We start from the raw sequence: 19226 nt of genomic DNA, 5'->3' as shown, positions 1-19226 counted from the left end.
CTTTCATTTTAGTGAACATGTCCTCTTGCTCCATCACCTACACACAGTCTACTTGTTCCCACATGTTCAGAAGTTCACTGTTCACATTAGGCAATAACAGGCCGAGGGGCGCACAATCGCAGAAAATGCCAATTTCTACATAATGTTGCTTTAAACCTGAAATATGGAAATCACAGTCATCATTCTCTTGACATTTTGTGCTATGGTGGAGTCAACTGAGTCCAGGCTGTCTGTGTGCAAATGTTTTCTGTGATTTATTTTGTGTTTTTCTGTTAATTCACTGTTGTAACGTCCCTTGTAAAAGGGATCCGTGATCTCAGTGAGACCAACCTGGTTAAATGAAGGCTATCTAAATCAAAAATAAACACTGAAATATCTCATGTTTATTCAAATCCATTCAGCTGCAGAGGAGAGGAAGTTGGGACTTACTGAGGAAATGCAATAGACTTACTTCCTATGTTGTCAGCTGTCATGAGGGGAATAATGAGATCATTCACAAGCTCTCAAGCCATAAACATGGAGTGGTTGTTATGGTTGTCCCTCCTGCTCACCAACGTGCCAGTCACAGGTAAGACGTCTTTATGTATTTCCTTTTGTTCACCAACAGCTCAGTGATTTCTCTCAAACGCTTTGGATTTCAAATCTGTTTATTTTCTCCGTCTATCACTCCAGAGAGCAGAGAGGAAGCAGAGAGCTGCTTGTCACAACCGGACGAGATGATCTGGAAGCAAACAGGAGAAGATGTTCTGCTCCGCTGTACCGTAACCACTTCACTTTGTTCAGACAATGACTTGCAGTTTGAGTGGTTTCTTGTCAAAGAAAACACCCATCTTCGTCTTAACGATCCTCTCAAGTACGTACTCAGTGGAGCATCTTTACACATCAGCTCACTTCATGTTAATGATAGCGGGATCTACCACTGTGCTGCAGTAACGCATGGAGACTCAGCATCCGGCTCACAGCATGTAGGGTTGGGGACAGCGCTTGCGGTGAGGGGTAAGAGAGAAAACTGCTTTTTAAAAGTCAGGCACTGATGTTCGGATTTGTTGATTAAGATGAACTGGAACAGATTTTCTTTTTGTTTTCAGAAAAAGTTAAAATAATGGTGAGGATCATTCTTCTGTGGCTGTCGTTTGTCCTCCTGTTCATGTACAGCCTGGCAATAGTGACACTTATCATAAAGAAGAAGGTGAATAACGTATTTATTTTTGAAAGATATGTTTTTGTTAAGATCTATCAAACAAGACAAGAGATTTACCTGTTCTGTCCCTCTCTGTTCTAGCATGGCTGCAAAAGGATTAAAAAATCTGACAAGGTTTGTACAAAAGTGATTTTCTGTTTTAGTGTGTTTTTTTGTTCTTACATAGTCCGGGAAGAGCCAAAAGAAGCAAAAAGAGGAACAGGAACTAATGCATCTGTAAATAATTGGCCAGAAAAGGGCTCTTGCAACACCACAAAGCAGTTGTTCATTGGCTTTTCTAGTACATTAAATACACAGAAATGAGTCCAGATATCTTTGTTTCAATGATAAATGTCTTCTTTCCAGAATAACTCAACAGAGACTAAACAATTCCGTGACGTGCTGCAGGAAATGTACAGCAGAAGGAACTTGAGGCGAATCAAACAAAGCGTGAGCAGAAGCCGCTCTCCGGCAGAGGTAAATCTTATTGCAACACGTCAGATTTAGTCAACAGACAGATTGAGTAAACGTGGAACTTCTGCACAGCCTGCGTTGCAGAATGAACGTGATTTTACTCTTATATTCAAATTCCCTGAAATTTAATCTCATTGCAGGCTGCGAGCACTGACCTGGACAGCTCAAATGATGACATTTATCAAAATGTCGTGTGAGTGTCGTCAACAGACATCACATGACAGATTCAGACCTCCATCATCTGGACCGAGAGGAAATTTCAAAGCAATGAAATGCCTGATGGAGGACGCGGTTATGTGACTAAGGAAATGAGAATTGCTGCAGGGTAGTTGTGTACTGTCTAGTTTTCTCCCATGAATTGAGACATATCAACCACAACAAAAGGTCCTGAGTCATTCTTCATTTTCTTTTCATTTTTGTTGGTTTCAGCAGTGACAGACAGACAGACAGACAGCACTCAAGTATTGCAATTGTAGTTTTATCTACATTCTGTTGATTGTGATCAATATCACAGCACCTTCAGCAATTTCATTCTTTTAAAAACCACAGCAGAGTTTACCATTCCTTCCATATATTTAGGTCAATAAGCCGTTTAATTTGGGAATTGCACTTTCAGGAAAAGAGAGTAAAAAAGTAAAGTAGCACATTACATTCATTTACATTTTCAGGACACAGATCACGTTGTTCAGCGATGAAAGTGGAAATCAGACAAAAAAAAGTAAAAGTGCAAATACAGAAAGTCAAGTAAGATAATCAATTATTTCATCATGGAGCGACACATATGGAAATCATAAACATGTAAAAAATATTATTCTGATCATAGTTCACTATAGTTCATAGTTTTACAAACTCACTTTTCATGAAAAACTTTGGAAACCAAACTGAAAACTTCAGCCAGATATTATTAGACTTAAAGTTCATAATTGTAAACAATTTAATGACACAAAGGCACATTTCAGATGACTTTATCTGACAATACAGCATATGATAAACAATGTTAAAATAACATTGTGCAAGAAAAAAGTCAGTACGCAATCAAAATTATTCCAAAGCTGAAATTTTAAGGTTAGAAGTTGCATAATGTTACTTTAAATCAAGAAAGGAAATATTGCTAATATTGTTGATGCTGGAGTGTCTTTTTTTACTGAACAATCATCAACTTACAATAAACTTACAGTAAGGCAACTTTTTCACAACCTGATATGTTTGTGAGGAATCTCTGTGTCTTATTCTGTACAAAAAAAATCCAAAAATATTTGTTTACTGCATATTTTCCACCTCTCCTGCATTACTCCTTTTACTACTGTAAACTGCCATATAAGGAAACTCCTTTAAGGTTAAAGGGTGACAGCCATGTTTTCACATTACAGCATGAATGTTACCCAAGCACCTGTTATAATTTCAAGTAAAGGCCCCACAGATGTGAACATACACGTCACAGCATTAACTTTGCTGTGTTTGGGTTCGTCTTGGGATGCAAGACAAATTTCAGAGAAACATTCTGATAATAAAGTGAAATTAAGTCAAATATGAGGGACATTTTTTCTCCGTGTTTCTTCTGGTGAAGCCCTAGGACTTGAAATTGTATGTGCAATTTGCAAATGACATATAATGTCAGCAGCAATTCTAATTGGGCCTTAAATTCATATCTCCCAACATCAAAATATAGAGTGTAAACAGGTTAAATCAACAATGCCCTTAATTATACAACCAAAATCAACCCTGGAATGTTAAAAGTCCTTGACTGAAAATTATACTCATTAATATTCTCTACATTTATGTACGTATCTTCCTCATAACATGGTGTGGCATAATGTGATCCTACATAGCAGGTAGTCAGTGGACAGTAAGAAGCCATTTCATCTTCAGCGTCCTTTCACCGACCTGTCTCGGTTCAAGAGCTCTGACCTTTAGCTGCTAAAGCTTCACAGACATGATCTTTTTTTAATTGGCTGTTACCAAATTTTCCACTGCCAGCTTCTCTTTCAGCAGGTCACACAACAATTTCAGTCAATTTCTGCAGAAACGTTTTAATTTGCATTCAGTTTCAATGTTTAGACAAATATAATTCTTCTCCTGTATTTTTCAAATGCCTTCTGAGGAATCTGCCCTTTTATTTCAGAGCACAGCCATCATACTGTATGTTCATGCTAATGACCTGCTAAGGTCAATGTCTGACATTTAACAAAGTATCATGATCCCTGCTATGTTTGGTCCAGTTATCCACTCACGTTTGAAAAGGATAAGAAAGTTAGAGAAAGTAAAGTTATGGACTTATCACCAGGCCTTCAGATAAAATATTTGTAGAGATCTAAAAAGGTGATTATGTGGGTTCTTCTACTTGTGCCCCCTGCTGTCGTAATGATTTACAGTTGTTCCCCATGTGTTTGCAGTATATATATATATAACCCTGGAGTCTCTAAAACATACAGTAATTTACACATACATTCAACATAAATTCCTACCTAACAAAGAGAATTTTCCCAGCTAAAGAAAAACCATCAACCATCTATGTTAGCCATCAACGTACTTCATGTCAACGGTGTGACTGTTGCGTATGGAGAACGGTGTCCAAGCCAGGGCTTGCATGGCAGCGATGACCATGGGCACCAGACACACCAAGTAGAACATGACACTGTGGAGACTCTCCAGATCGCTGGGGAAGAAAGAGGAATAATGTTACAACACTGTTATCACAATTATTTCAAGTGTTGTACTATTATTTATTTTCTACAATGCTTGCTGTTGTATATCAGATGTGTGTATAGACTTTTCTAGTTCAAGATACTGTATATGACTCCAAAGCAAATGCCAAATAGGCTTTGAATTTATGTAATCATATTACCAGTGACCTTTGAAATTAACAGTAGTTAGGTATAAGAGGGCCATCTCTTAATCATTGACATGTATTTAGTTGAAGATAATCTTGCTGTTGCTTTAGGGTTTCTGGTGGAGAAATAGTAACACAAAGAGAGAAGTTTGTACTGAAAAGACTAACTTTGGAAACTGCCCACTTAATTTAACTAAGACCACTGAAGCTTCATATTGACTTCAGATAAACTTTGACTGTATTTCTGAACATAGCAGTGAATGTTGATTTTTTAAAATGATTATTTTAAGAAATAGATCTCTTAATATCAGTGCGAACAGAAGGAGTGATTACAGCAAGAAAAATCTGTTTTGATGTAAGTTTGGAAACCTGACTATCATTTTAAGGCAGGCTAAGGCCACGTTCAGACCTGGTATTAACATCTGCCCTGGGAGACAGGATCACAAGGGGACAGGTCTGAGCACAGGTATGAATGCAACTAAAACGCACTGAGGAGGCATTTGACTTTGTGAAATGCTGTCAACAACAAACTTAACTATTTGGGTCTTCTTGTTAATTCTGCTCACACGATACATTAAGCCATTTCTTTCTTTCGTGTAATAAACATCGTATCTGTTTGTTCCAGTCATGTACGTGTTTTTTTGCATATAAAGCGGGAAAGTAAGATCCAATCACAAGCAGTTGTGATCAGCTCACTCAGGACGGATGTTAATACCACGTCTAAAAATTGTCAATCTATTGATAAAAAGGTATCTTTAAATCCATCCGACAGTTTATGTGTCAAAGTCATGTTAATGTGGCATTTTAATACAATTGTGGACAGAACTATTGGATATACTGATGGATTATCTATCTTGAGAATCTTTTAATTCACTGACAGTTTAATTTAATATAGTGACGACTTATTGCATACTTTGGAAAAGGGTGGGTGGTAATATAAAGAACACGTTTTTATAAAACTCCACATCCAAGGCTCAGAGTGTAGTTTTTATTTTTCAAAGTCTAGGGAAACTAACAAGCTGAATTAAAACTAATGCACACCAAACTCCACAGAATGGTTAACATGTAGGGAATGGTATCAGTTATAGTTTGAATTTTGGAGTTTTGAGGCAAGAAGCAGCAACAAAATCTCGGTACCTTAGATTTGTATCCTTTCCTGCGTCCTTCAGCTGTTCATACCCAAACTGGTTGAGGATATTAAGTGCTAGCATAGGAGCCAGAGATTGACCGGGCTTCGTGAACAAAGCGTTCGTCCCAAACACCATGGAAGAGAGAGGGGAACTGTAAGAACAAAACATGATAAAAAATATTTTAATAACACAAATTAGTTGGATTATAAAAGGAAAAAAACACAACAGGTTGACTTCATAGATAGATCTGTGTATTTGGTTATAAAATGTGTGTTTGCCTGATTATCTTGTTTTAGGTATAACTGTAAAACACAAAGGTTTAAACACAATAGAGCACTATAGTGTTACCTGCGCTTGTACTTCTGCAGGTCTGTGTCAATGATGTCGGCCAAAGGCAAGCCAAACAGACTGAAGTTTGCTTGGATTAGGACCCTGCAGGGGAGATAAAGGAAAAAGTGTAGGTATAATTCATTGTACTGTTACATTAATAAAAATATTAGAAGTCATTTAATCTCTTACATGTTAACCGTGAGGAAAAATGCCAGGACGTAGTAGTGCTGGGGCCCAAGTGCTAGCATTATCGCCGCCATTCCAACCTCCAAGTAGAAGGTGAAGAGGATGATCTTGTAGTAGCCAAGACCGTGGAGGAGATTCTGACAGGTCAAGACCAACAGCTGGGATGGAGACAAGAGGTCAGGAACACATAAATGCAAAGAAACCAGACATGTGACTCAAGTCAAGTCAAATCAAGTCGAGTCCCAAGACACAGCAGTCGTACCTGCAGTATCCAGCCTAAAGACAAAAGTCAAGTTTTGAGAGTGGGCTACAGAAGCAATTCATGAGCTACATTGTGAGCAACCAAAACCCTGAAGATAAACAAAAAGCAAACAACAACAAGGGATTATACCTGTGGACAGATGAATCCCGCTCCGTACATGATGCTCTTGGCCAGTGATGGAAGCACGTCTGGAGGAATCAGGTGCTCAGTGAATATTATGGTGAAATTATTAAAGAAGGCCAACATGAAAACCTGGAAGAAGTTCATGATCACAAAAAGCTGGAAGTCCCTGTGGGTGAGGATTTGCCACATAAAAGTTCTTAAAGTGGAGAAGGAAACCGCTGATTGATCGGAAGGCCCGTCAACAGAGTGCGCCGCATCTGATTCACAGCCTTTGTTATCAAAGCGGCTTTCGCTGTGGAAACCTGTGTAGAGCATGCAGCCACAACTCAGGACAGCAATCAACACTGTGAAGGCTTGGAAGGCCGCAAAGTCTTCCATGTTTCTGGATAGCACACCACAGAAGAGGATGCTGGAGGAGCCGACAAGAGAAGCCACCTGGGAAATACAAGGGAAGGGATTTTAGAAGGAGAGACAGTAGACTGAGTGGCATAGACAGGGAAGATGGAGGCAGTGTTTGAGTCCTTACCTGGTTGTACTTTATAAGTCTTAGTCGGCTCTGATGGTGGCTGGAAATCTCTGCAAACAACGCACATTGAGCCAGCAGCACAAAAGTTAGCAGGCCGTCGAAAGCACACAGCGCCACCATCAAGTGTAAGCCGCTCAGCCAGTCACCAGGGGTGTAGGCCCGCCACGGGAACCAGGCTAGAAGAAAAGTCAGCGAGTAGAGGGGGGCACCGTACAGGATGGAGAGGCGTCGCTGGGAGCAGCAGGGCATCTTGGAATTATCTTGCAGGTAGCCAAAGAGAGGGTCATTGACTGCATTCCACACCATGTAGACAATCTGTGGAGATGGTGGATCATAATGTTGAGACGATTAACAACAAATTTAAAAAGGACAACTATTTTGATGATTGATCTGATTGATGCACTTTCCAGCTTCTCAAATGTGATGATTTACTGCTTTGCTCCAATTTAAATGATTGTAAATTGAGTATCTTTTGTGTTTTATATAGTTGATCCGATGATAAAAGAAATACTAAGACGGTCACACTGAAATATGGGAAATTGTAATGGCCACTTTTCGCTATATTGGTTGATATTTTATTGACTGAACAATTAATTAATCAATAGTAAAAAACAAAAAAGTAAACATTTGATAATGAAAATAATAATAACCCAAAAACGTCACATCAGACAGGACAGTTTATAAAAAATGTTGTTACCTAACAGTTTTAGTTGTTCTCTTCTGACAGAATGAGCAACATAACTTGTGACCACATTTTTAGAGGTAGTAGTTAAGGCCGGGCATTATATTGATATTATATTATTATCGTAAGTACTGTTGTACTTGATTTACTCCTTGCCTTTGCCTACTAATGGCCTTGTGTACCAATAGTCATCCAAACAATATAGCCACAATATTGATATTGAGGTATTCGGTCAAACATATTGGGTCTATTGGGTGTGTCTGCTTCTCACACACATACATTCATATGTAGGCACTAAACAATGTCCTTAGGCTAGGTCATTACAAGGAAGATTCAGGGAGCGATTCAGGGAGCTTCAGACTTGTCTGACAGGATGAGCCGGTGAGTAGCACCCAAATGTGAAAACCTACCCACCACGACATGTGATTCACCTGCATTTAGCCAAGTTAGTCGTTTTGGGGGAGAAATTTTAATCAGAACAGAAAGATCTTCATTGACTACCTTTTTTTATGCATAGCAAACTAAATAAACAAATTCTCTTTGTTTGCATGATAATAAACTTAGTAAACAAACTGAGATACTTAATTCAACATTTGCACACATACAACAGCAATATGTACATTAAGTATTCTCACCTGTGATTGCTGGAAAGCTCCCTCTGATACCTTGTACTTGTTAATGAAGAGTTTGACATAGTAGAAGCTGAATATATTGTTTATCATGCCAGCTCCCAGTGTAGTCATAGCATAGGCAAAAGCTGCGGGATTGATCCCAAAGTTGATCAGGTGTCGGCCCACATTCATTCTGGAGTAGCGCACACCTGAGGCAGGTTTCTCCTCCATTGTCAAGGCAGCTCAGGTAACTTTGCAACCGAGTTACCTGTCCGTTTAACAACCTGGAGCGAGGAAATGCAGTCGCTTGGAACAACTATTTCACGTTGTTGTTGTTGTTTAGCATTGCTAATAATTACAGCTATTAGCAAAAGTAGTCAAACTAGCCATTATTCCGGAGCAGAAAAGCGTCCAGTGCTGAGCTTGCCCTTGTTCCACCTGTCTCAATTACATGATATCCAGAAGTCACGATGAGTTAAACAGACTTCACCTCGGTGTTTGCTGAAGATGCATCGTATCAACAAAATCTCCCCCGGACAACTGAAACGTTGTCAAACTCGATTTCTGTGTCTGCCGGGAGGGGCGGGGACCCAAAACAATATACAAGCATCTGATTGGACCAGAAGAGTTCTCTGGCTCCCATCGCTGCTTCGTGATTCGTCGAACAAAATGTCTGTCAACGGAAGCAGGAAGTTACGACAAGAAAACTTTTTTTTTAAAAAGATTTAATTGTTAGTCTTTCCTGCAGATATTATACTGCCAAAAGTGTTAAAAGAGAAGATGAATGTTCAGTAAAAAATGAAGTAAAAGTTATTTTCTTGTGTCGCGGTTATAACGCTGTATCTGCCACCTACCGGATGTCGGGGTGCATTAGAGATTTTGCCACGTTGCTGTAGACAACAGGGGACTTAACGCCTCACGCAACACCGGGAGGATGTAGTTGACATTTGTCCACAGACGGGAGTGACCGGCGGACAGCTTCAAGCTGCTCAACAAACACTTACACACGCACCTGTGTGTCAGGTTTCTGACAGGTGGAGTCCGTCCTCGCCCAGCGGCTGTACAATGTTAACTGACATGATTTTGGAGGAAGAGTTTGACAAGAGTGGAGAGTCTTGGTATCACCCACAGGACCTGGAAAACGGTGAGACGCACCCTAAACTCTGTCTGACTGTGTGGGCTGACATGTTATTACTATACAGACAGTTACATAAAGGCTGCGGGGTAATTAAAGTAGTTATTATTACATCAGCTTGTTGATTAATAAACTTGTTTTAGTTTTAAGTTTGTGATCATATGAGATTTCTTGAAATGACATGGGCTCCCAGATGAAATGAGATTTTACTATTTTCATTCTTGTGACACAGTCACAGTAGTCATGCGGTAAAAGCTGTGGTGAGGCTTTCCTGAGGCTGTCACAGTTCCTGTGTTGATTGTTTTCCGATTGCTTTCCATGAATGTTATCTGTGCTGCTAACAAAGGTGTGTTTGAGACAAAATAGTACGTATTTAAAGGGGCACTATGTAGTTTTGGAGAAGAAATTCAAAATTCTTAATTTTAGTGTTTACAATTTTAATGAGGTAGTAATATAATCTCAGAAATATTTATTTTCTTCCATAAGTGAATAAACAAGCTGTTCTCAGAGGAAAATAAGTTCCCCAGTACACTGTTTGAAGTTAGGAAGGTGGCAGGGTCCGCCACATAAAATTAAACAGTGTGAAACTGTGTTGTCCTTTAAGGTCGGTTTGTTTATTTAGTGTGTCTGAGCATTAAAAAAGATCTTTCTCTTCTGATTAAAATTTCTTCCCCAAAACTACATAGTGCACCCTAATGCTCAAGATGAATCGCAGTCCCATGAGACCTGGAAAAAAGATCAGGTAGGGTAGAAACAAGTATGGTCATTAATAATACGCAATAACCAGGATATAATAAAACTAGATTAGAACTGAACAAACTGTTTTGATCAGTTGTTTCAGTCAGTTTTCAAGCAAAAATGACATTTGCTCATGCCAACTTCTTAACTGTGAGGATTTGACGCTTCTGTCTGGCATGTATGAAACTAAACGGAACAGGGTTGGGTTTTAGCTTATGGGGCCGATTAAATAAGGAGTTTGAAAACACCACCTTGGGATCTGGCAAATTATGATGGCCATTTTGATAAATCAATCAGAAAAATGAATAATAAAATAATACAAATTATTAATCGTTAAGAAAACAGTAGTTGGTTGAATTCGAAATATGATTCATGACACGCTGCCCGCGATAATGATAGTATCACAATAAAATGCGATAATTTCTACACCACATGACAATCATATGTCTAACTAAGAAAACAAAGTGCCTTAAAAAGGCAAAGTGAAGGAATTTTGTGTTTATTCGCTGCATTGTGGTGTCAGTTTCACAGGATTTGACATGAACTGAGCTGAAACAATGTATAAAAAAGTGCATCTACATTTTAGCTCAGCGCCTCTTTATCACTAACGAGTCTATGTCCATGTGTGTCATCATACCAATGTAAAATAGGAATAAAATGACTGACAAAAGGCCAAACTGCGAGAAAACACTCACAAGTTACAGAAGTTTACACTACAATGAGTTATGAAGTAGTGAATAGTGTATCGATAATCGTAAGATATTTTGTCGCACCCCTAATTCCTAATGATTGGCGACTATGATTGTTAAATGTACAAGTAAATGACCAAGCCCTGGTTGTAGGAAGAAAACCTGGAGCGCCAGCAGGCAGGATACACTTCCTGTAGGACTCCACAGTGGAGTCCAGTAAAACTGAAATTGTTTGTAGTTTGAGGAAGGGATTTGAAGAGTTTTCCATGATGGATAAATGTTTACGCAGCAGCATCCTCTTCAATATCAACTCTACGGACTTCAGAGTAGGGCTCAAGGTTGCTATTTGGTTGCCGCATTGCACATTAGAGTTAAAAATCACAGGACAGACACTGCTTATGAAGTCATTGCTTTGTAAATGACTGTACTTATAGTAGTCCCAGATATGACATACTTTGCTTCACAACGACTAGTCGACACTGTTGCTGGAAAAGATCCAGAATCCAGTGGGAAAGGGTCACAAGGAGTTTTCCAAACGCATGCCTAAGATTCCTCCGTGATTTACCAACGCTGGACACCAATGACGTGACACAATGAGATGTCTGTGTGTGTTTTTATACCCTTCACACACATCTAGCTCTATTCGTTGCCTGTGTTTGGGCATTGGAACTGTCTAGTATCTTGTGTTTACATGTTTTCCTGTTTCGACAGATCTCCATTTGGCAGCGGAGCTGGGGAAAACCCTCCTGGACAGGAACCATGAGCTGGAGCAGGCCCTGCAGCAGATGTACTCCACCAACCAGGAGCAGCTGCTGGAGATAGAGGTGATAAATGTTAGGATGGAACTAAACGGAGCTGGTCGGGCTCCAGTAGCACAGCGCGTGAGCGAGATGTAGCCATTTCAGCATAAAAAACACGTTTTTTACAATCTGTTTCTGCACAAACGTAGTGATTTTATATGAATGAGACTACAATTCATTGGGGAAAGTCCATGCCGAGGGATGTGAAAGGCTCTTTCACTGGAAGGGAAGATTCCCTGTGAATTCCTCTCAGCTTTAAGCAGATTGGAGTAACAGCTAATCCTGACCAGTCTGACCTAGTGAGCCTTTGGCACGTCGCGTCCTCTTGGCAGGATGTTCGTCTGCCTAATTATAGGGAAACTTTCACCAGCTTCATTGTCACCTTTCTTGGACGATGTTCAAGTTACCAAGATCTTGATGACGGTCTTGATTTTGCTCTTAATCTACAAAAGTTTGTTGTTCATATTAATCTAAATCAGTACAAGATCACCAAACTCAGAAATATTTTGTCTGTTATGTCAGTCTACCTTACTGTAATACAGCAGAGCATGGAGTTTGCTTTAGTTTTAGGTTTTTGACTAAAACCTACAAATGAACACATTAAAGCCTGATGGTTCAGTGCTGAGATGTTTCGTTTTGGCATGTGCAGACAGTACTGATCTGTTTGAGTTCGAGGACATGGCATGCAGGAGGTCGGCAAAGATAAGAGCCTTAATTTGTTTACGGCACTGAGAGGGCTGGTGGCTTGAGGATTTATCGAGGTTGATATGGTAATCCTCATACATCTCGCTGACCCTCATCCTCATGCAGAGTCCGCCACCAGTCTCACCGATGTGGGATACAAGGCTGCACTAGACGCGTGGTTGTATTGATTGGAAAGCGGCTCTGTTGAACTTCTGTGTTGCGATAGAAGCCAGTTGTTAGTTTATGTTAGCAGACTCCATTTCTAAACCAACGTTTACTACTGTTGCTCTCTGTTAGCGGAGCAGAGAGAGGCACTGAGACAAGGCACTCAAGAATGTAGAAAACTCGACCCCAATTCGTCACAAAGAAATCCACAGTCTGGCAGCATTTAACACCTTAAACAAATCGTCCACAGGCTTGTTGAGGCGACTGAGAGAGACAGAGAGGGTCTCATTTTTCAGGTTTCATTACAATCCACTCACATATGACCAATAAAAAGTGATTATTACATGTAAATATTTAGAAATCGTAACATGGAGGACCTTTAAGGAGACCGTGTCTGTTTTGTAATAAAATGTGTGTAAAACCAAGAATATGTAAAATATACTTGCTACCTCCTCTCTTTCTTTTCTATGGACGGTTGTAAAACAGATTTTAAATAACCTCGTAGTGCTGCTACTCTGCATTTGATTTTTTTTTATGGGTAACCAGCTTATTAGGATTTATTTGTTTCTGATATGTACATCTTAAAGGATTAGAAACTTTAGATCCATGTTTGTATTTTTCTCCTGAATCCAAATCAAGAATTCAAATCTATAAAGGGTCGCCGCTAAGAATTTCCTTCTTTCTTTATCGGTTAAAATAAATTAAAAAAAATTAAAGCCTGACCAATATATGGGTTAGCCAATATTGTCAGCTGATCTATATGTGCCAATATGAGATTTTTAAAAAACATTTTTTTTACCAAACACAATGCAGAAAAAGATGCTTTTTGATTTATTAAATTCTCAGTAAAATGTTTGTACAGCGATATCGCACGTGTAATTCATTCAACACAAATAGTAACACAGAACACAAAATTTAATTGTTGTCATTCCCTCTCTTGTTCACCAGTACCTGACCAAGCAGGTGGACCTGCTGCGTCAGATGAACGACCAGCACGCCAAAGTGTACGAGCAGCTAGACGTGGCCGCCAGGGATCTGGAGCAAGGCAACCAGAGACTAGTGCAGGACAACCGCCTGGCCCAGCAGAAGATCCACAGGTCCGTCCACCAGATATAAATGAATTTGCCTTTTAAATTCTATTTTACATAAATACACACCCAAGCAGATAGACTTAATGTGAAGAAGATAATATTAAAATACGCTGCGTATCGCATATTTGAATAAGTGTAGAACCTCAGTGTCTTCTTTCTCTTCTTTCCCCTCAGTCTGACTGAGACTGTTGAAGGGCTTCAGACCTACATGGAGGACCTGCAGACTCAGGTGGAGGAGCTAAAGACTGCTCAGGCAGAGCGGAACAAAAGAGATCTGCAAGAGCAGCGACGCAGCCTCAGTGCACAGAGTGTGTCCTGTCTCAAAGAGCTGTATGACTTACACAATGACAGGTACTACCTGGAGAACTTTGACACAGATTAACAGGAAACATGTTCAGGTATATCTGCCTGTTATAGGGTAATGTGGTTAGTTGGTTTTCTTTCCTGCTTCTACATGAGACCAAAGAAGTGAAGGGTGGTTGATAGCATCTGAACAGTAAGAGCTCCTGTCTGTTGTCTCAGCCCCATGTAATGCTGTCTGGGCCCCTACAGGTCACCCAGAGCCCGATCAGACCTCCTCCTTGAGACATAATCCAAAGGAGGAGGCAGTTAATCCTCCCTCATTGTCAGCAGTGTGCTAATACATATGTGCTACTGTTGCTTTAGCTCGCTACATGTCATGCCACTTGTTTGAGAGCAGAGGTGTTGCTGAGTGTTAAATCTGGTGAAACCTCGTCCGTTCTTATGATTGTGTAAAGCAATTATGTTATTAAAACATTACTTGAATAGTGTAGGCCAGACATGATTTTCAGCCACATCATGGTACAGGATCCCCAGCGGAAGTTATGCCCTCAGCTACACTCCTGTCACCTGCAAATTTGTACATTTAAATGCAACTATTGGTGTTTTTTTTAATTCTCTAAGTGATATTTTCACACATTTGTTGACACTGCCCTGTCCCGGCTCAGGCACCTAGCCCACGATAGTCTGCGCGTGGATGGACTCTGGTCACCACTGGGCTCTTCCTATGACCGAGACAGCCACCAAGACCCAGAGGAGGAGAAAGCGACTCTCCAACGCTCCATCCAGACCCTTCAGAGCCAGATAGCTGCGGAGCGGAGCCGCAGGGAGGCTGCAGAGCAGGAGATTGAGTTGACAATCAGGGAGAACACAGGCCTGGAGCAGCGGCTGGCCCTGCTGGACGGCTGCCGGGCCAGGCAGAAGGAGCTAGAGGCCGAAGTGGAGCAGATGCGGCTTCAGTGGCGTGCTGACTGTGCCAACAGGTAGGCGAGATTGACATTTTGGAATTGTTTGATGATACAACTTTTGATATACAGCGCAAGTAGAGTTCTATAACATGCATACTTGTCCTCTCCACTCCCACCAGTATGAGAAGACCGTCCCAGCTGCTGGTGCCCGACACAGTATTCTTTTCCTCAGAGGAAAGATCCAGCACGGTTCAGGATGAGGTGGAGGAGAAAGTAGAAAAAGATGAGGAGTTGCAGAGGAGATCCATCCGGCAGAGGTGTAACAGCGACAGTGTTTTGAGAGCAACGAACGCAGACGATATTCGCCGCGGTCACGAGCAGCTGTGTATAAGGCGAGCGGAGGCGGTGAAACAGAGGGGCATCTCTCTGCTCAACGAGGTGGATGCACAGTACAGCGCACTGCAGGTGGTGTATATGAGTTATGCATGAGAAATATGTAGAAAAAAGTATTTTTTAATTGTCAGTTAGAGGTTTGTTGCAGAATGTGTTTTCAATCTTAGGAGTCTTTTTAAGCATGCTTTCCTTGACAACTGTCAGTGGCTAAAAATGGCTATTTTTCTAAAATGTTCAATAACTTTTGAACCACTAAGCCTAGTATATGCTTTAAAAACTCATGTTAAGTGGAGTTTCTCTTTGTTACTGTTCAGTGGTATCACACATGTCTTGTTTGGGTTTGAGGGACTCAGTAGTGGACGTGATTACACCATCACATTCTGCAGCATTGACTCATTAAAGAAGCCCACGTAGTTTCTTCCTCTGGACCAACGGGCAGTGGTTGTAGCCAAGCTACTTTTGTTGTTCATGTTCAAAGTTCACACACAAAAAAAACAACAAAACAAAAAGGAAACAAACCACCAAATTTTGACTGAGGTTTTTTATTATTATTCTGAAAAAGTCAATCATTCTGAGACAAAACAAATGTAAAATTAGGACGTTAAATGAGCTATCCTGAAACTTCAGGTCCTCCTGAATCAAATGATGTATGGCACTTGATGCCGACTGCTAGAACAGGGTAGGAAAAACTAAATGAATACAGGAGTGTCAGGCGCAAAAATTGCTGGTGTTTGAGGGTTAAAGAGAATGTATGTACTTCCCTAAAATATGTGTGTGTTGTCCAGGTGAAATACGACGAGCTGCTGCAGCGGTGCCAGCAGGCGACAGATCAGCTCAGCCATAAATCCGTCCAGACGTCCACGACTCCCTTCCTGAGCAGCCGAACACGCCGCCGCCTGTCCAGCTCAGTTGCGCTGTCCGACCTGACAGTGGTTCTGGAGGACGGCCAGCAGCCCGAGTACAAGGTTCTCTTCAATGAGATCTTCACCTGCATCCAAAAGACCAAAGCGGACCTCAGTGAGAACAAACGTCCAGTCAAGGACAGTGATTCTCAGGGCTCTTCCAAATGATCAAGTAATTCATCATCCTGAGACTTGCACTCGTTTGATAAGGAGAAACTTCGAAAGTGCTTTGCTATAAAGACATGCAGATGCAATAAGCTCGCTCAGTCCCTGCGTGTCTTGCTGCAGTCCTTGACGCATGTTTGCTTTGTTAGTCAGCACTGTTACTTTTATTCCATCCTTGTCAAAAATTAAGTGTTACAAAAGTGATGGTTAAGAATTATTGTATGGGGAGATTTTTATAGTTGGATAAATACTGTATGTACTATCAGATTCTTGGCTAGTACAAAGTACATTTCAGTGGTGCTTGGCCTCAAAATGCATTATGCAATAAGTATTATGTCCACCTCCACCAGTAATCAGTGTTTAAATTATGTTAACCCTGGGACTTAATCATTAGGTGCTTGGGAGAGAAATGTTGAATATTGTTTGTTGGAGTTGGAGAAGTAGCTGCTGCGTGCGGCTTATGTAAACAGAAGTGTTGGAATGTTGTAATAGGATGAGAAGCTGCAGTAAGAGCTAAAGTCTCAGGAGTTTATGATAATTAGCTCAACGCCGAGAGGAAGTTGGTTTTTGTACGTTGGCAATAGTTGGTTCACCAGCTGAGGGTGGTTTGCATGTCACCAGGGGAATTGGACACTGGAAAACTGTCAATAGTCTGTGCTTTCTGTTTTCATGTGTGTGTTTCGATGAGTGTCTCAATGCCAGTAGGAGACATGATAACTCTGCACTTTTTATGACTGAATCACATTTTCTGTTTTATTTATTCTTTTTGTTTAGTTTTGTACCTTAGAGAAGATTAAATTATATTTATATTCTTTGTTGCTAAGTATGCGGAGCAGATTGGTCAACTGAGATTGACAAAAGTTCAATTTAAACATTTTGTAGTTATTATTCTGTCTCACGAAGGTGATCGAAAAAAATCCAGAGTTAAATCAAAGCACCAAAAAAAAGTTACCTCATTTCTGAACAATTTCCTTTGTTTCAAATTGTCAAATATTTCTTCCGTCTTAGACATTTACTGTTCTTAATATGGAACAGAAATTGTGTTGTCAGGTCAGCATAAACAACAACTAACTCTTCTTATCACCCTTTTAAAGGTGCAATATGTAAGAATTGGACACCTACTGAATTCATACTCCAAACAAAAACAAACATGTTGCATCTTTAATATGAATCAAAACAGTTGGGAAGATATAATGGGCAATCATATACAGAAAAAAAAATAAAAATAAAGGGGCACTATGTAGTTTTGGAGGAGAAATTCAAACTCAGAATTAAAATGTCTTCCCCAAAACTACATAATGCACATTTAAGGCCCTTAACTGTTATTGGCTGAACTTTACTAACCTGAGGTCGTCATTTTACATTCACTTTCCATGTGATGTGATGCTCATGAGAAAGAAGATGCTTTATAGACCGTTATAATGTACTAAAATACAGTATTGTAAAGGCATTTAGCTATGTGCGTTATAAAGCTGTGAAACTTGTGCCACTGCAGAAGGCATCGCTGTATGATCTGTCCTCCATGAAGACTAACATGTTTTTTTTGCAGCTAACTAATAAAAGCATTGCTGTAGGAGCCTGTTGTGTTTTGTTTTTGTCATTGTGCATTCATCTAAAAGAGAGATAACCACATAGTCTGAGTGTGTAGAGGTGTTTCAACCTGTCCTGCAGTGTGTTGTAGAAACAAATCAAAGCACGCAACAAACAGCAGTGAAGCACTCTCTCTCCTACAGAACCCAGAGGACTCCTCAAGACCTCCGTCCCCCAGTGTACTCTGTGGCCCAGCACACTGTTTAATGGGCCTTTTGTCTCTTTTCATGATTAGGTTTTACATAACTGAGATTTCGCCACTCTGCTTTCAACTCGGCCCAAATCCATTAAACCTCCAAACAAGGGGATTGCATACCACGCTTGCATAAAGGGACAGGTCTTGGCAAGACCATAAGCATACACACAGAAATGTTACAAAGGCATCAGCAAAGCAATCAGCGAGGGCTGCCCAGCGGAAAGAGGCCAGCAATGATAACCAAAGTTGTTTTGAACCATTACTATTCAAACAACAAAAATGATAAATAAATAAATTTTATTTATTTTTGCTTTGGTAAAATGTATCCTGTTTCATAATGAAAATGATCAGTAAATACAGCCTTCTGACAGCTTGTTTGTTACCAAATCACACTGCGTGTGGAAATATGACGAACATAAAATTCCCCAGGTGTGAGACAGATAAGAAAAAGTCAAGCACCACTTGTTTCCTGTCCAACACCCTGCCATGCATCTGGCTTAAAGGGTAACTTCACCAATTTTACACATGAAGTGTTTTTACAGGTCTTGTGGAGTACTACTGGGCATGTTAAAAAAAAAAAAGTAGTATTAAGTCATTTTTGGCTCCAGCGGAAGCTGCATATAATCTGATTAATTGCCTCCAATTGCAATGTAGGTAATGTGGGCACCAGCTTTTGAATGGGATGAAGAATGTGTGGCAAAAAGGTGATACCTCTGGTTCTGCTGTATCGATTTTAATCATTTGCTTTTAAACTGTCCATAATGAGTCAAACAGTGGTATGGGACTACAATGCTAGACCAGTGGACTGCTTTTCAAAACCTGGTGCCTATATTACCCACAATGCAACTTAGCCACTTAGTGACATCATTAGAGGCAATACATCAGATTTTTATACAGCTCTCTCTAGAGCCACAAAATGCTTTAAACTACTTTTTTCATATAGTGGTGTAATCTGTAGTCTGTTTTTTCTTCTAACAATTTAATTCTTGCTTCAAAAATCACAAAAGTGGAGTTCATTTGTGAAGATCATCTTGCTGAACAAAATGTATAAGTACCATAAACTTGTGTTTGACACAGAGCTTATTTTCGGCAATAATCCAAAAATCCAATTCAAAAATCCCATAAGCTTTTTGACG

The 19226-nt window shown here is 40.1% G+C and overlaps 3 protein-coding genes across 3 annotated transcripts; 2 read left to right on the top strand and 1 right to left on the bottom strand.

The window, feature by feature from the left end:
• The first annotated feature begins 514 nt into the window (after window positions 1-514).
• On the top strand, window positions 515-2039 carry LOC141020205 (uncharacterized). Its single transcript, XM_073495275.1, has 6 exons — window positions 515-568; window positions 673-996; window positions 1089-1189; window positions 1283-1315; window positions 1547-1657; window positions 1795-2039. Exons 1-6 carry the CDS (start codon window positions 517-519, stop codon window positions 1849-1851), a joined length of 678 nt encoding a protein of 225 aa, XP_073351376.1. The 5' UTR covers window positions 515-516; the 3' UTR covers window positions 1852-2039.
• A 1625-nt stretch (window positions 2040-3664) lies between these two features.
• Window positions 3665-8839, bottom strand: mfsd13al (major facilitator superfamily domain containing 13a-like). The gene is made up of 7 exons (XM_073495274.1): window positions 8359-8839; window positions 7042-7356; window positions 6522-6950; window positions 6134-6288; window positions 5963-6046; window positions 5622-5765; window positions 3665-4310 (listed from the first exon to the last, which is right to left on the bottom strand). The coding sequence occupies exons 1-7, from the start codon at window positions 8563-8565 to the stop codon at window positions 4169-4171; spliced, it is 1476 nt and encodes a 491-aa protein (XP_073351375.1). The 5' UTR covers window positions 8566-8839; the 3' UTR covers window positions 3665-4168.
• A 389-nt stretch (window positions 8840-9228) lies between these two features.
• Window positions 9229-17880, top strand: cdr2a (cerebellar degeneration-related protein 2a). The gene is made up of 7 exons (XM_073494534.1): window positions 9229-9478; window positions 11608-11720; window positions 13494-13642; window positions 13811-13987; window positions 14605-14919; window positions 15024-15309; window positions 16023-17880. Exons 1-7 carry the CDS (start codon window positions 9400-9402, stop codon window positions 16305-16307), a joined length of 1404 nt encoding a protein of 467 aa, XP_073350635.1. The 5' UTR covers window positions 9229-9399; the 3' UTR covers window positions 16308-17880.
• Window positions 17881-19226: the final 1346 nt, after the last annotated feature.

Source organism: Pagrus major, chromosome 23 (assembly GCF_040436345.1).
Source record: "Pagrus major chromosome 23, Pma_NU_1.0".
NCBI lineage: Eukaryota > Metazoa > Chordata > Actinopteri > Spariformes > Sparidae > Pagrus > Pagrus major.
The sequence above is the reverse complement of the archived record's forward strand: the minus strand, read 5'-3'. Positions and strand labels throughout refer to the sequence as shown.

Coding starts and splice junctions, on each gene's coding strand:
- mfsd13al (XM_073495274.1), bottom strand. CDS start 8,565: ATGGAGGAGAAACCTGCCTCAGGTGTGCGCTACTCCAGAATGAATGTG. Junction 6,289..6,521: donor CGGGATTCATCTGTCCACAG/GTATAATCCCTT, acceptor TCTCCATCCCAG/CTGTTGGTCTTGACCTGTCA. Junction 6,047..6,133: donor TTTTTCCTCACGGTTAACAT/GTAAGAGATTAA, acceptor TCTCCCCTGCAG/GGTCCTAATCCAAGCAAACT.
- LOC141020205 (XM_073495275.1), top strand. CDS start 517: ATGGAGTGGTTGTTATGGTTGTCCCTCCTGCTCACCAACGTGCCAGTC. Junction 997..1,088: donor GACAGCGCTTGCGGTGAGGG/GTAAGAGAGAAA, acceptor TTTTGTTTTCAG/AAAAAGTTAAAATAATGGTG. Junction 1,658..1,794: donor GAAGCCGCTCTCCGGCAGAG/GTAAATCTTATT, acceptor ATCTCATTGCAG/GCTGCGAGCACTGACCTGGA.
- cdr2a (XM_073494534.1), top strand. CDS start 9,400: ATGTTAACTGACATGATTTTGGAGGAAGAGTTTGACAAGAGTGGAGAG. Junction 9,479..11,607: donor CCCACAGGACCTGGAAAACG/GTGAGACGCACC, acceptor CTGTTTCGACAG/ATCTCCATTTGGCAGCGGAG. Junction 15,310..16,022: donor CACAGTACAGCGCACTGCAG/GTGGTGTATATG, acceptor TGTGTTGTCCAG/GTGAAATACGACGAGCTGCT.